The sequence below is a fragment of the Salmo trutta genome, chromosome 20, assembly GCF_901001165.1.
Source record: "Salmo trutta chromosome 20, fSalTru1.1, whole genome shotgun sequence".
Classification (NCBI taxonomy): domain Eukaryota; kingdom Metazoa; phylum Chordata; class Actinopteri; order Salmoniformes; family Salmonidae; genus Salmo; species Salmo trutta.
Genome location: NC_042976.1, coordinates 2460815 through 2478242, shown reverse-complemented (window position 1 = coordinate 2478242; position 17428 = coordinate 2460815). Strand labels below are relative to the sequence as shown.

Here is a 17428-nt window from a genome sequence, read left to right as displayed (position 1 = left end):
CATGGTGGTGGCAGCATCATGCTGTGGGGATGTTTTTCAGTGGCAGAGACTGGGAGACTAGTCAGGATCGAGGGAAAGATGAATGGAGCAAAATACAGAGAGATCGTTGATGAAAACCTGCTCCAGAGCGCTCAGAACCTCAGACTGGGGTGAAGGTTCACCTTCCAACAGGACAACAACCCTAAGCACACAGCCAAGACAATGCAGGAGTGGCTTTGGGACACGTCTTTGAATGTCCTTGAGTGGCCCAGCCAGAGCTCGGACTTGAACCCCACCAAACAGCTTGAGAGGATCTGCAGAGAAGAATGGGAGAAACTCCCCAAATACAGGTGTACCAAGCTTGTAGTGTCATACCCAAGAAGACTTGAGGCTTCAACAAAGTACTGACTAAAGGGTCTGAATACTTGTGTAAATGTGATATTTCCTTTAAAAAAAAAATGTTAATAAATGAGCAAAAATGTCTAAACCTGTTTTTGCTTTGTCATTAAGTGGGAAATTGTGATGCCATTATGGGGTATTGTGATGCCATCATGGGGTATTGTGATGTCATCATGGGGTATTGTGATGTCGTTATGGGGTATTGTGATGTCATCATGGGGTATTGTGATGTCATCATGTGGTATTGTGATGTCATCATGGGGTATTGTGATGTCATCATGTGGTATTGTGATGTCATCATGGGGTATTGTGATGTCATTATGGGGCATTGTGATGTCATTATGGGGCATTGTGATGTCAACATGGGGCATTGTGATGTCATTATGGGGCATTGTGATGTCATTATGGGGCATTGTGATGTCATTATGGGGCATTGTGATGTCAACATGGGGTATTGTGATGTCATTATGGGGCATTGTGATGTCATTATGGGGTATTGTGTGTAGATTGATGAGGGGAATTTTTTTTTAATACATCTTAGAATAAGGCTCTAATGTAACAAAATGTGTAAAAAGTCAAGGGGTCTGAATACTTTCCGAAGGCACTGTACATTTAAACTGTTCTGGCGAACTACGGTAAACTTTATAATGTAAAATAATGTGAAAGGTGACATGAAGAACGTGATCTGCTTTATCTCCTAACGTATTGCACAAGTTGACTCCAGGTATTAACTTAAAAAGCAGATACAAATATTAAAATGTATTGAAAAACTTCAGATAAATAGTTTCAAGAGTATTGAGAGGAAAAAAAACATCCTGTTTCCAAATACCCCGGTATATATGGTATACCGCCCAAGCCTAGTGTGTCTGTGTGCTCGTATTTGCGGGCGCTTGCGCGCGTGCCTCCGTATTTAGCCATAACTTACTGTAGGACCCCCAGGAAGGCCAGCAGGCCCAGGTCAGGCTGTTTGTTGAGCCTCAGGACACAGTCCCAGTAAACCTCCTCCTCTCTCTCCTTGTCCAGGGCATACAGGGTGAACAGAGGAGGGTACAGCCTGGGCAGCAGGACTGGTAGTAGTAGAGTGGAGCTACTCACCACCAAGCTACCATAAAGGACAGGAGGTAGGGAGTGGCACACAACACAGACAGACAGACAGACAGACAGACAGACAGACAGACAGACAGACAGACACGCAGACAGACACGCAGACAGACACGCAGACAGACACGCAGACAGACACGCAGACAGACACGCAGACAGACAGACACAGACAGACAAAGGTAGGGCAGGGAGGGATCCACACAGAGGAAGAGAACAAATTATATTATATTAATATACAGAAGTAAAAAGTCTGAATACAGGAAGCTGACAGACAGACTGATCTGACCAAGGCAGACTGATCTGACCAAGGCAGACTGATCTGACCAAGACAGACTGATCTGACCAAGACAGACTAATCTGACCAAGACAGACTAATCTGACCAAGACAGACTGACCTGACCAAGACAGACTGACCTGACCAAGACAGACTGACCTGACCAAGACAGACTGATCTGACCAAGACAGACTGCTCTGACCTGACCAAGACAGACTGCTCTGACCTGACCAAGACAGACTGCTCTGACCTGACCAAGACAGACTACTCTGACCTGACCAAGACAGACTACTCTGACCTGACCAAGACAGACTACTCTGACCTGACCAAGACAGACTAATCTGACCAAGACAGACTGATCTGACCAAGACAGACTGATCTGACCAAGACAGACTGATCTGACCAAGACAGACTGCTCTGACCAAGACAGACTGCTCTGACCAAGACAGACTGATCTGACCAAGACAGACTGATCTGACCAAGGCAGACTAATCTGACCAAGGCAGACTGATCTGACCAAGACAGACTGATCTGACCAAGACAGACTGATCTGACCAAGACAGACTAATCTGACCAAGACAGACTAATCTGACCAAGACAGACTGATCTGACCAAGGCAGACTGATCTGACCAAGACAGACTGATCTGACCAAGACAGACTGATCTGACCAAGACAGACTGATCTGACCAGATGACCAAGACAGACTGATCTGACCAAGACAGACTAATCTGACCAAGACAGACTGATCTGACCAAGGCAGACTGATCTGACCAAGGCAGACTGATCTGACCAAGGCAGACTGATCTGACCAAGACAGACTGATCTGACCAAGACAGACTGATCTGACCAAGACAGACTGATCTGACCAAGACAGACTAATCTGACCAAGACAGACTAATCTGACCAAGACAGACTGATCTGACCAAGGCAGACTGATCTGACCAAGACAGACTGATCTGACCAGATGACCAAGACAGACTAATCTGACCAAGACAGACTGATCTGACCAAGACAGACTGATCTGACCAAGGCAGACTGATCTGACCAAGACAGACTGATCTGACCAAGACAGACTGATCTGACCAAGGCAGACTGATCTGACCAAGACAGACTGATCTGACCAAGACAGACTAATCTGACCAAGACAGACTGATCTGACCAAGACAGACTGATCTGACCAAGACAGACTGATCTGACCAAGACAGACTGATCTGACCAGATGACCAAGACAGACTGATCTGACCAAGGCAGACTAATCTGACCAAGACAGACTAATCTGACCAAGACAGACTGATCTGACCAAGACAGACTGATCTGACCAAGACAGACTGATCTGACCAAGACAGACTGATCTGACCAAGACAGACTGATCTAACCAGATGACCAAGACAGACTGATCTGACCAAGGCAGACTAATCTGACCAAGACAGACTGATCTGACCAGATGACCAAGACAGACTGATCTGACCAAGACAGACTGATCTGACCAAGACAGACTGATCTGACCAAGACAGACTGATCTGACCAAGACAGACTGATCTGACCAAGACAGACTGATCTGACCAGATGACCAAGACAGACTGATCTGACCAAGGCAGACTAATCTGACCAAGACAGACTGATCTGACCAGATGACCAAGACAGACTGATCTGACCAAGACAGACTGATCTGACCAAGACAGACTAATCTGACCAAGACAGACTAATCTGACCAAGACAGACTGATCTGACCAAGACAGACTGATCTGACCAAGACAGGAACCCTATTCTAGGCAGTCACGCCCAACATGATGTTTATTTTAACTTTGCTGGTCCAAAAATATTATTCAGCTGTGTGTGTGTGTGTGTGTGTGTGTGTGTGTGTGTGTGTGTGTGTGTGTGTGACAGTAAACACTATCAAAGCCATGCACTATATACAGTAATATAATGTCTATCATATTGGATTGCAGTACCATTACTGGGTCTGTAGAGGGCGCTGTAGAAAGCGTAGACTCACCCTTGCTGGTTTGTCTCTGAGGATCCTTTGTGGTCAGCGTGAATAACACCTCCCTCATCAGGGAGGTCAGGAAACAGAAACCTGGACAACACCGAGAGGATGAGGTGAGACAGAAACCTGTAATTAGACACCAGGTGTTGTGGAACACATCCCTGTAATTAGACACCAGGTGTTGTGGAACATATCCCTGTAATTAGACACCAGGTGTTGTTGAACACATCCCTGTAATTAGACACCAGGTGTTGTGGAACATATCCCTGTAATTAGACACCAGGTGTTGTGGAACATATCCCTGTAATTAGACACCAGGTGCTGTGGAACATATCCCTGTAATTAGACACCAGGTGTTGTGGAACATATCCCTGTAATTAGACACCAGGTGTTGTGGAACACATCCCTGTAATTAGACACCAGGTGTTGTGGAACATATCCCTGTAATTAGACACCAGGTGTTGTGGAACATATCCCTGTAATTAGACACCAGGTGTTGTGGAACATATCCCTGTAATTAGACACCAGGTGTTGTGGAACATATCCCTGTAATTAGACACCAGGTGTTGTGGAACATATCCCTGTAATTAGACACCAGGTGCTGTGGAACACATCCCTGTAATTAGACACCAGGTGTTGTGGAACATATCCCTGTAATTAGACACCAGGTGTTGTGGAACATATCCCTGTAATTAGACACCAGGTGTTGTGGAACATATCCCTGTAATTAGACACCAGGTGCTGTGGAACACATCCCTGTAATTAGACACCAGGTGCTGTGGAACATATCCCTGAACCAAGACAACAGGTTATTCAGATATACCCCTTTCAACCTACAGCACTGTCCCAAACAAAACAGTGCTGCCTCGGATAGTTTCAATTTCACACTGTCTTTTTTAAGCACAGTTCCAGCTGCTACGGTGGATGTGTGACCAACCAGGCCAGAACAGCTTGGTTTGGCTTGGCCTGGTTCGGTTTGGCTTGGCCTGGTTCGGTTTGGCTTGGCCTGGTTCGGTTTGGCTTGGCCTGTTTCGGTTTGGCTTGGCCTGGTTCGGTTTGGCTTGGTAGAGTGAAAATCCTCATTGCGGCAATATTCTTGGGCTCTCTGTTGCTGCCCCGGTACTGTACTGTACCTGTAGCATCTAGTGTACTGTACCTGTAGCATCTAGTGTACTGTACCTGTACCTGTAGCATCTAGTGTACTGTACCTGTAGCATCTAGTGTACTGTACCTGTAGCATCTAGTGTACTGTACCTGTAGCATCTGTGTACTGTACCTGTAGCATCTAGTGTACTGTACCTGTAGCATCTAGTGTACTGTGCCTGTAGCATCTAGTGTACTGTGCCTGTAGCATCTAGTGTACTGTACCTGTAGCATCTAGTGTACTGTACCTGTAGCATCTAGTGTACTGTACCTGTAGCATCTAGTGTACTGTACCTGTAGCATCTAGTATACTGTGCCTGTAGCATCTAGTGTACTATACCTGTAGCATCTAGTGTACTGTACCTGTAGCATCTAGTGTACTGTACCTGTAGCATCTAGTGTACTGTACCTGTAGCATCTAGTGTACTGTACCTGTAGCATCTAGTGTACTGTACTATACCTGTAGCATCTAGTGTACTGTACCTGTAGCATCTAGTGTACTATACCTGTAGCATCTAGTGTACTGTACCTGTAGCATCTAGTGTACTGTACCTGTAGCATCTAGTGTACTGTACCTGTAGCATCTAGTGTACAGTACCTGTAGCATCTAGTGTACTGTACTTGTAGCATCTAGTGTACTGTACCTGTAGCATCTAGTGTACTGTACCTGTAGCATCTAGTGTACTGTACCTGTAGCATCTAGTGTACTGTACCTGTAGCATCTAGTGTACTGTACCTGTAGCATCTAGTGTACTGTACCTGTAGCATCTAGTGTACTGTACCTGTAGCATCTAGTGTACTGTACCTGTAGCATCTAGTGTACTGTACCTGTAGCATCTAGTGTACTATACCTGTAGCATATAGTGTACTGTACCTGTAGCATCTAGTGTACTGTACCTGTAGCATCTAGTGTACTGTACCTGTAGCATCTAGTGTACTGTACCTGTAGCATCTAGTGTACTGTACCTGTAGCATCTAGTGTACGTTACCTGTAGCATCTAGTGTACTGTACCTGTAGCATCTAGTGTACTGTACCTGTAACATCTAGTGTACCTGTACCTGTAGCATCTAGTGTACTGTACCTGTAGCATCTAGTGTACTGTACCTGTAGCATCTAGTGTACTGTACCTGTAGCATCTAGTGTACTGTACCTGTAGCATCTAGTGTACTGTACCTGTAGCATCTAGTGTACTGTACCTGTAGCATCTAGTGTACTGTACCTGTAGCATCTAGTGTACTGTACTATACCTGTAGCATCTAGTGTACTATACCTGTAGCATCTAGTGTACTGTACCTGTAGCATCTAGTGTACCTGTACCTGTAGCATCTAGTGTACTGTACCTGTAGCATCTAGTGTACTGTACCTGTAGCATCTAGTGTACTGTACCTGTAGCATCTAGTGTACTATACCTGTAGCATCTAGTGTACTGTACCTGTAGCATCTAGTGTACCTGTACCTGTAGCATCTAGTGTACTGTACCTGTAGCATCTAGAGTACTGTACCTGTAGCATCTAGTGTACTGTACTATACCTGTAGCATCTAGTGTACTATACCTGTAGCATCTAGTGTACTGTACCTGTAGCATCAGGTGTACTGTACTGTACCTGTAGCATCTAGTGTACTATACCTGTAGCATCTAGTGTACTGTACCTGTAGCATCTAGTGTACTGTACCTGTAGCATCTAGTGTACTGTACCTGTAGCATCTAGTGTACTGTACCTGTAGCATCTAGTGTACTGTACCTGTAGCATCTAGTGTACTGTACCTGTAGCATCTAGTGTACTGTACCTGTAGCATCTAGTGTACTGTACCTGTAGCATCTAGTGTACTGTGCCTGTAGCATCTAGTGTACTGTACCTGTAGCATCTAGTGTACTGTACCTGTAGCATCTAGTGTACTGTACCTGTAGCATCTAGTGTACTGTACCTGTACCTGTAGCATCTAGTGTACTGTACCTGTAGCATCTAGTGTACTGTACCTGCAGCATCTAGTGTACTGTACCTGCAGCATCTAGTGTACTGTACCTGTAGCATCTAGTGTACTGTACCTGTAGCATCTAGTGTACTGTACCTGTAGCATCTAGTGTACTGTACCTGTAGCATCTAGTGTACCTGTACCTGTAGCATCTAGTGTACTGTACCTGTAGCATCTAGTGTACTGTACCTGTAGCATCTAGTGTACTGTACCTGTACCTGTAGCATCTAGTGTACTGTACCTGTAGCATCTAGTGTACTGTACCTGTAGCATCTAGTGTACTATACCTGTAGCATCTAGTGTACTGTACCTGTAGCATCTAGTGTACTGTACCTGTAGCATCTAGTGTACTGTACCTGTAGCATCTAGTGTACTGTACCTGTAGCATCTAGTGTACTGTGCCTGTAGCATCTAGTGTACTGTACCTGTAGCATCTAGTGTACTATACCTGTAGCATCTAGTGTACTGTACCTGTACCTGTAGCATCTAGTGTACTGTACCTGTAGCATCTAGTGTACTGTACCTGTAGCATCTTGTGTACTGTACCTGTAGCATCTAGTGTACTGTACCTGTAGCATCTAGTGTACTGTACCTGTAGCATCTAGTGTACTATACCTGTAGCATCTAGTGTACTGTACCTGTACCTGTAGCATCTAGTGTACTGTGCCTGTAGCATCTAGTGTACTGTACCTGTAGCATCTAGTGTACTGTACCTGTACCTGTAGCATCTAGTGTACTGTACCTGTAGCATCTAGTGTACTGTACTGTGCCTGTAGCATCTAGTGTACTGTACCTGTAGCATCTAGTGTACTGTACCTGTACCTGTAGCATCTAGTGTACTGTACCTGTAGCATCTAGTGTACTGTACCTGTAGCATCTAGTGTACTGTACTGTACCTGTAGCATCTAGTGTACTGTACCTGTAGCATCTAGTGTACTGTACCTGTAGCATCTAGTGTACTGTACCTGTAGCATCTAGTGTACTGTACCTGTAGCATCTAGTGTACTGTACCTGTAGCATCTAGTGTACTATACCTGTAGCATCTAGTGTACTGTACCTGTAGCATCTAGTGTACTGTACCTGTAGCATCTAGTGTACTGTACCTGTAGCATCTAGTGTACTGTACCTGTAGCATCTAGTGTACTATACCTGTACCTGTAGCATCTAGTGTACTGTACCTGTAGCATCTAGTGTACTGTACTGTGCCTGTAGCATCTAGTGTACTGTACCTGTAGCATCTAGTGTACTGTACCTGTAGCATCTAGTGTACTGTACTGTGCCTGTAGCATCTAGTGTACTGTGCCTGTAGCATCTAGTGTACTGTACCTGCAGCATCTAGTGTACTGTACCTGCAGCATCTAGTGTACTCTACCTGTAGCATCTAGTGTACTGTACCTGTAGCATCTAGTGTACTGTACCTGTAGCATCTAGTGTACTATACCTGTAGCATCTAGTGTACTGTACCTGTAGCATCTAGTGTACTGTACCTGTAGCATCTAGTGTACCTGTACCTGTAGCATCTAGTGTACTGTACCTGTAGCATCTAGTGTACTGTACCTGTAGCATCTAGTGTACTGTACCTGACCAGCTGGAAGATCCGTCTGAGGTAGGACTTGATCTCTTCCACAGCCTGTCGTAGCAACCTTCTGTTAGATCCTACCCCGATATAGGTCATCCTGTACACGGTCACTAGGGTCTCTACTAACCCTCCCAGAGGGTGGAGGGGAGTCTCACAGGCCTGGAGAAGGACAGGGGACGGGGGGGATGGAGAAGAGAGGTGCAATGAGGAAGAAGACAAATCATCTAGCAAGCACCAAATCCTACGCAACAACAGTCCCAATCTGTTATCGTGTCATGTCAAAACACAACTAGGTATACTGGGAATATCAGTCTGCTACCCTTGACAGCTGTTGGCCTTATCAGTCTGCTACCCTTGACAGCTGTTGGCCATATCAGTCTGCTACCCTTGACAGCTGTTGACCTAATCAGTCTGCTACCCTTGACAGCTGTTGGCCATATCAGTCTGCTACCCTTGACAGCTGTTGACCTTATCAGTCTGCAACCCTTGACAGCTGTTGACCATATCAGTCTGCTACCCTTGACAGCTGTTGACCTTATCAGTCTGCTACCCTTGACAGCTGTTTACCATATCAGTCTGCAACCCTTGACAGCTGTTTACCATATCAGTCTGCTACCCTTGACAGTTGTTGACCATATCAGTCTGCTACCCTTAACAGCTGTTTACCATATCAGTCTGCTACCCTTAACAGCTGTTTACCATATCAGTCTGCTACCCTTGACAGCTGTTGGCCTACAGTACAGTGTGTCCAGGTGTGTGTCCAGGTGTGTGTCCAGGTGTGCATCCAGGTGTGTGTGTCCAGGTGTGTATCCAGGTGTGCGTCCAGGTGTGTGTGTCCAGGTGTGTGTCCAGGTGTGTGTGTCCAGGTGTGAGTGTCCAGGTGTGTGTGTCCAGGTGTGTGTGTCCAGGTGTGTGTGTCCAGGTGTGTGTGTCCAGGTGTGTTTCCAGGTGTGTGTGTCCAGGTGTGTGTGTTCAGGTGTGTGTTATTCACCTTGGTGAGGTATCGTCGGATGACCTCATACCTCCCAGCAGTAATCGGACCTGTGTGTTGAGGAATCACCTCCAGCTTCTCCAGGACTCTACTCTGAGACCTGCTCAGCAGCTCTGGACTGGAGACAGACATCATACAGCCATCACTATAGAAACCATGCACCGTGAGTGTTTGTCCAGGTGTGTGTCTAGGTGTGTGTCCAGGTGTGTGTGTCCAGGTGTGTGTGTTAAAGTGTGTGTCCAGGTGTGTGTGTCCAGGTGTGTGTGTCCAGGTGTGTATCCAGGTGTGTGTGTGTGTTCAGGTGTGTGTGTTAAAGTGTGTGTCCAAGTGTGTGTCCAGGTGTGTGTGTTAAAGTGTGTGTCCAGGTGTGTGTGTCCAGGTGTGTATCCAGGTGTGTGTCCAGGTGTGTGTCCAGGTGTGTGTGTCCAGGTGTGTAAATTAGCATAATATAAAAATCCCCATAAAGCTAGAGACATATTGTTTTGCATTGTCTGGGTGGTCTCAGTCCCCCCAGACCAAAGTTGGTACAGCCGATCTGCTACACACTAATATGACCCCTCTAGACAGGTCCTTACCCCCCGGGGTTAGACAGGCCCTTACCCCCCGGGGTTAGACAGGTCCTTACCCCCCCGGGGTTAGACAGGCCCTTACCCCCCCGGGGTTAGACAGGCCCTTACCCCGCCGGGGTTAGACAGGCCCTTACCCCCCGGGGTTAGACAGGTCCTTACCCCCCCGGGGTTAGACAGGCCCTTACCCCCCCGGGGTTAGACAGGTCCTTACCCCCCGGGGTTAGACAGGTCCTTACCCCCCCGGGGTTAGACAGGTCCTTACCCCCCGGGGTTAGACAGGCCCTTACCCCCCCGGGGTTAGACAGGCCCTTACCCCCCCGGGGTTAGACAGGCCCTTACCCCCCCGGGGTTAGACAGGCCCTTACCCCCCCCGGGGTTAGACAGGCCCTTACCCCCCCGGGGTTAAACAGGCCCTTACCCCCCGGGGTTAAACAGGCCCTTACCCCCCCGGGGTCCTTACCCCCCGGGGTTAGACAGGCCCTTACCCCCAGGGGTTAGACAGGTCCTTACCCCCCGGGTTAGACAGGCCCTTACCCCCCCGGGGTTAGACAGGCCCTTACCCCCCCGGGGTTAGACAGGCCCTTACCCCCCCGGGGTTAGACAGGCCCTTACCCCCCCGGGGTTAGACAGGCCCTTACCCCCCCGGGGTTAGACAGGCCCTTACCCCCCCGGGGTTAGACAGGCCCTTACCCCCCCGGGGTTAAACAGGTCCTTACCCCCCCGGGTTAAACAGGTCCTTACCCCAAGACTACTAAGAACAGCCGATCTGCCAACTTCTGTCTGCAGCGTCCAAACAGTTTGGGCTACACACTGATATGACCCCTCTGTGGAAAGGTGAGACTCTCACCAACACGTACATGTTTGTTGTTTTGCTTTTAGGATTCCAACAGGCCTTACAAGACTCGTCTGCTGGTACCAGTTAAAACATTTTACGAAAGCATACTGAGCGGGAATCGTCTGAGACCAGTCACACAGACAGCTGATGAAACAGGAGTATTTCTGTCTGTAATAAAGCCCTTTTGTGGGGGAAAAACTCATTCTGATGGGCTGGGCCTGGCTCCCCAGTGGGTGGGCCTATGCCCTCCATGGCCCACCCATGGCTGTGCCCCTGCCCAGTCATGTGAACTCCATAGATTAGGGCATAATGAATTTATTTCAATTAACCGATTCTCTTATATGAACTGTAACTCATTAAAATCTTCGAAAATGTTTATTTTGGTTTATATTTGTTTGTATCTTTGTTCAGTATATAGAAAATTGCAGTTTAAACGTTAAGCAAAATTGTCAAGTTGTGTGTGTGGTGTGTGGTGTGTGTGTGTGTGTGTGTGTGTGTGTGTCCAGGTGTGTGTGTGTGTGTGTGGTGTGTGGTGTGTGTGTGGTGTGTGTGTGTGTGTCCAGGTGTGTGTGTGTGTGTGTGTCCAGGTGTGTGTGTGTGGTGTGTGTGTGGTGTGTGGTGTGAGTGTGTGTGTGTGTGTGTGCGGTGCGGTGTGGTGTGTGTGTGTGTGTGTGTGTGTGTGTGTATGGTGTGTGTGTGTGTGTGTGTGTGTGTGTGTGTGTGGTGTGTGTGTGTGTGTGTGTGTGTGTGTGGTGTGTGGTGTGTGTGTGTGTGTGTGTGTGTGGTGTGTGTGGTGTGTGTGTGTGTGTGTGTGGTGTGTGGTGTGTGTGTGTGTGTGTGTGTGTGGTGTGTGTCCAGGTGTGTGTGTGTGTGTGTGTGTGTGTGTGGTGTGTGGTGTGTTGTGTGTGTGTGTGTGTGTCCAGGTGTGTATGTGTGTGTGTGTGTGTGTGTGCGTGCGTGCGGTGCGGTGTGGTGTGTGTGTGTGTGGTGTGTGTGTGTGTGTGTATGGTGTGTGTGTGTGTGTGTGTGTGTGTGTGTGTATGGTGTGTGTGTGGTGTGTGTGTGTGTGTGTGTGTATGGTGTGTGTGTGGTGTGTGTGTGTGTGTGTGTGTGTGTGTGTGGTGTGTGTGTGTGTGTGTGTGGTGTGTGTGGTGTGTGTGTGTGTGTGTGGTGTGTGGTGTGTGGTGTGTGTGTGTGGTGTGTGGTGTGTTGTGTGTGTGTGTGTGTGTGTGTGTGTGTCCAGGTGTGTATGTGTGTGTGTGTGTGTGTGTGTGTGTGCGTGCGTGCGGTGCGGTGTGGTGTGTGTGTGTGGTGTGTGTGTGTGTGTGTATGTGTGTGTGTATGGTGTGTGTGTATGGTGTGTGTGTGTGTGTATGGTGTGTGTGTGTGTGTGTGTGTGGTGTGTGTGTGTGTGTGTGTGTGGTGTGTGTGTGTGTGTGTATGGTGTGTGTGTGTGTGGTGTGTGTGGTGTGTGTGTGTGTGTGTATGGTGTGTGTGTGTGTGTGTATGGTGTGTGTGTGTGTGTGTATGGTGTGTGTGTATGGTGTGTGTGTGTGTGTATGGTGTGTGTGTGTGTGTGTGTGGTGTGTGTGTGTGTGTGTGCGTGCGGTGCGGTGTGGTGTGTGTGGTGTGTGTGTGTGTGTGTGTACCTGTCTCTGCGTCCTGTAGTGAGTGTAACAGCTATATTGTCCCAGGCCCTCATGCTCTCCTCTGGCTTTCCTGGGTCCTCACAACCCAGCCTGCTCCAACACTCTGAGAACACTGCCTTCCACTTCTGCTCCGGGGATACGGATAGACGGCCCACCTCACTGTAGAGAAACACAGACAGCCTCACTGTAGATAAACACAGACAGTCTCACTGTAGAGAAACACAGACAGCCACACTGTAGATAAACACAGACAGACAGGCAGAGAAACACACAGACAGCCTCACTGTAGAGAAACACAGACAGCCACACTGTAGAGAAACACAGACAGCCACACTGTAGAGAAACACAACCAGCCACACTGTAGATAAACACAGACAACCACACTGTAGATAAACACAGACAGCCACACTGTAGAGAAACACAGACAACCACACTGTAGATAAACACAGACAGACAGGCAGAGAGACACACAGACAGTCTCACTGTAGATAAACAGACAACCTCACTGTAGAGAAACACAGACAACCTCACTGTAGATATACACAGACAGCCTCACTGTAGAGAAACACAGCCATCTCACTGTAGAGAAACACAGACAGCCTCACTGTAGAGAAAACAGACAGCCAGCCACACTGTAGAGAAACACAGACAGCCTCACTGTAGAGAAACACAGACAGCCTCACTGTAGAGAAACACAGACAACCTCACTGTAGAGAAACACAGACGACCTCACTGTAGAGAAACACAGACAGCCACACTGTAGAGAAACACAGACAGCCACACTGTAGAGAAACACAGACAGTCTCACTGTAGAGAAACACAGACAGCCTGACTGTAGATAAACACAGACAGCCACACTGTAGAGAAACACAGACAGCCACACTGTAGATAAACACAGACAACCTCACTGTACATAAACACAGACAGCCACACTGTAGATAAACACAGACAACCTCACTGTAGAGAAACACAGACAGCCTCACTGTAGAGAAACACAGACAGCCTCACTGTAGAGAAACACAGACAGCCTCACTGTAGAGAAACACAGACAGCCACACTGTAGAGAAACACAGACAGTCTCACTGTAGAGAAACACAGACAGCCTGACTGTAGATAAACACAGACAGCCTCACTGTAGAGAAACACAGACAGCCTCACTGTAGAGAAACACAGACAGTCTCACTGTAGAGAAACACAGACAGTCTCACTGTAGAGAAACACAGACAGCCACACTGTAGAGAAACACAGACAGACAGGCAGAGAGACACACAGACAGTCAGAGAGAGACGGCGCAGGGAGAGATGAAAGCTCACACTTTACATCAAATGATATTAGATGTCTAGTGTATAAAGAAGACCATCCTTACAGCACCCAGGCTGATATCTTCTTGCCAGGTTCAGAAAGGTTAGGCTTCATGTAGGTTCCCATGATCTTCAGCCCTGAGCTCCACTCTCCATTAAACTGACCCTCTATGAAGTCTCCGTTAGACATGGACAGGGTACCCTGGGAAAGACGGCAACACAAGATGAGCGTTTATGCATTATCTTCTGACAGAGGGGCGTCAATTCTAAACGACTAAAGTCTCACGTAATTGGTCAGCTGCTCGAAAAGTTTTGGGTTCATATATGTAAAGAGGTTAAGAAACGTTACAACGAGGAGCGGATCGAGAACGAGGAGTGGAACGAGAACGAGGAGCGGAACGAGAACGAGGAGCGGAACCGGAACGAGGAGCGGAACCAGAACGAGGAGCGGATCGAGAACGAGGAGCGGAACCGGAAAGAGGAGCGGAACCGGAACGAGGAGCGGAACCAGAACGAGGAGCGGAACCGGAAAGAGGAGCGGAACCAGAACGAGGAGCGGAACCGGAACGAGGAGCGGAACCGGAAAGAGGAGCGGAACCGGAACGAGGAGCGGAACCAGAACGAGGAGCGGAACCGGAACGAGGAGCGGAACCGGAACGAGGAGCGGAACGAGGAGCGGAACCAGAACGAGGAGCGGAACCCTTTCTCTTCGCAAGTTACGGGATCAATGTCCCCTCCCCAGCTGAAAATTCGAAGCATGTTAACACCTACGAAATCGTGATTTTTCAAAATAACCAGTGAGGAAAAACCCAAACACTAGAACTACTGTTGCTCGTGAGCCCACGCATCCCATTTCCTCCCGACAGATTCTACTGTACCAGTTATGTTTACACAGAGATTACAGTGCCATGAACCATTCAGTGCAGACAATTTGTTGCGCTATCTTGCGTAAGACAATGGTGTTTATGTGTATTAGAGTGAGATGTATATGGTGTTTTTTTTATTAAGGCATGATGTCTTTGAGGCTTTAACCTGTTTGGGATAGGGGGCAGTATTTGCACGGCCGGATAAAAAACGTACCCGATTTAATCTGGTTATTACTACTGCCCAGAAACTAGAATATGCATATCATTATTGGCTTTGGATAGAAAACACCCTAAAGTTTCTAAAACTGTTTGAATGGTGTCTGTGAGTATAACAGAACTCATATGGCAGGCAAAAACCTGAGAAGATTCCTTACAGGAAGTGGCCTGTCTGACAAGTTCTTGTTCTTCTTGACTCTCTTTATTGAAAACTGAGGATCTCTGCTGTAACGTGACACTTCCTACGGCTCCCATCTCAGAAGGCGGCAAACCGCTGAATGATGTCTTTGCAGGCCCTGGCTGAAAAACATTTGCGCATTTGGATGGTGGTCGATCAGAGGACAATGAAACTGAGGCGCGTGCACGAGGCGACACCATGTTTTTATTTTCTCTGTCTTTGAACGAAAACAGGGGTTCCCGGTTGGAATATTATCGCTTTTTTACGAGAAAAATAGCATAAAAAATTGATTTTAAACAGCGGTTGACATGCTTTGAAGTACGGTAATGGAATATTTAGAATTTTTTTTGTCACGAAACGCGTCGTCACCCTTCGGATAGTGTCTTGAACGCACGAACAAAACAGAGGATATTTGAACATAACTATGGATTATTTTGAACCAAACCAACATTTGTTATTGAAGTAGAAGTCCTGGGAGTGCATTCTGACGTAGAACAGCAAAGGTAATCCAATTTTTCTTATAGTAAATCTGACTTTGGTGAGGGCTAAACTTGGTGGGTGTCTAAATAGCTAGCCCGTGATGGCTGGGCTATCTACTCAGAATATTGCAAAATGTGCTTTCACCGAAAAGCTATTTTAAAATCGGACATGGCGAGTGCATAAAGGAGTTCTGTATCTATAATTCTTAAAATAATTATGTTTTTGTGAACGTTTATCGTGAGTAATTTAGTAAATTCACCTGAAGTTTGCGGTGGGTATGCTAGTTCTGAACGTCACATGCTAATGTAAAAAGCTGGTTTTTGATATAAATATGAACTTGATTGAACAAAACATGCATGTATTGTATAACATAATGTCCTAGGGGTGTCATCTGATGAAGATCATAAAAGGTTAGTGCTGCATTTAGCTGTGGTTTGGGTTTATGTGACATTATATGCTAGCTTGAAAAATGGGTGTGTGATTATTTCTGGCTGGGTACTCTGCTGACATAATCTAATATTTTGCTTTCGTTGTAAAGCCTTTTTGAAATCGGACAGTGTGGTTAGATTAACGAGATCTTGTCTTTAAAATGGTGTAAAATAGTCATATGTTTGAGAAATTGAAGTAATAGCATTTCTAAGGTATTTGAATAACGCGCCACGGGATTCCACTGGCTGTTACGTAGTTGGGACGATTTCGTCCCACCTACCTTAGTTCATTCATAGATATAAATACCACTCTCTTCATCCATCTCTACCTTACCTTGCCATTTAGGGGTCCAGTCTTCTGAGAAATCTCCCACTCTCTTCATTTTTTAAATTGTTTCATTTATTTATTTAACCTTTTATTTAACTAGGCAAGTCCGTTAACTTCTTTGGGATAGGGGGCAGTATTTTCACGGCCAGATAAAAAACGTACCCGATTTAATCTGGTTACTACTCCTGCCCAGAAACTAGAATATGCATATAATTAGTAGATTTGTATAGAAAACACTCTAAAGTTTCTAAAACTGTTTGAATGGTGTCTGTGAGTATAACAGAACTCATATGGCAGGCCAAAACCTGAGAAGATTCCATGCAGGAAGTGCCCTGTCTAACAATTTGTTGTCCTTCCGTTACATCTCTATCAAAATTACAGCATCTGTGCTGTAACGTGACATTTTCTAAGGCTCTCTAAAGCCGCCAGAAAGTGGAATGGGGTGTAAGCTGTCTCTGGAGCAGAGTTTATAAGTGGTGGGGACAGTGAGACTGGAGATGCGCATTCACGAGAACTCACCATGTTTTTCTTTCTCTCTTTGAATGAATACAACGTTGCCTGGTTGGAATATTATCGCTATTTTGCGAGAAAAATTGCATAAAAATTGATTTTAAAAAGCGTTTGACATGCTTCTAAGTACGATAATGGAATATTTTGAAATGTTTTGTCACGAAATGCGATCGCGCGTTACCCTTTGAAGATCATCAAAGGTTAGTGCTGCATTTAGCTGTGGTTTGGGTTTTTGTGACATTATATGCTTGCTTTGAAAATGGCTGTGTGACTATTTTTGGCTGGGTACTCTCCTGACATAATCTAATGTTTTGCTTTTGCTGTAAAGCCTTTTTGAAATCGGACAATGTGATTAGATTAACGAGAGTCTTATCTTTAAAATGGTGTAAAATAGTTGATTGTTTGAGAAAATTTAATTCTGGTATTTTAGTTGGTTTTGTATTTCGCGCCATGCGATGCCATTGGCTGTTGGCTAGGGGTCCCACTAGTGGAACGTCTAGAAGCAAGAGTTAAACACCAGTTCTCTCAGGGGACACCTACAGTAGTCTAGTGGAAAGTGACTGACCCAAGAGTTAAACACCAGTTCTCTCAGGGGTTACACCTACAGTAGTCTAGTGGAAAGTGACTGACCCAAGAGTT

At 46.4% G+C, this 17428-nt stretch overlaps 1 protein-coding gene across 3 annotated transcripts in view; it reads right to left on the bottom strand.

Moving 5' to 3' along the window:
* The window catches only part of als2a (alsin Rho guanine nucleotide exchange factor ALS2 a), a 102679-nt gene that overhangs the window by 16835 nt on the left and 68416 nt on the right, over nucleotides 1-17428 (bottom strand). For all 3 annotated transcript variants that reach the window (XM_029702012.1, XM_029702013.1, XM_029702014.1), the window contains 6 exons: nucleotides 13849-13985; nucleotides 12483-12641; nucleotides 9430-9547; nucleotides 8440-8597; nucleotides 3751-3831; nucleotides 1304-1480 (listed from right to left, as the gene is read on the bottom strand). In XM_029702012.1, coding sequence (XP_029557872.1) covers nucleotides 1304-1480; nucleotides 3751-3831; nucleotides 8440-8597; nucleotides 9430-9547; nucleotides 12483-12641; nucleotides 13849-13985 — 830 coding nt within the window. The remainder of the gene's footprint in view (nucleotides 1-1303; nucleotides 1481-3750; nucleotides 3832-8439; nucleotides 8598-9429; nucleotides 9548-12482; nucleotides 12642-13848; nucleotides 13986-17428) is intronic.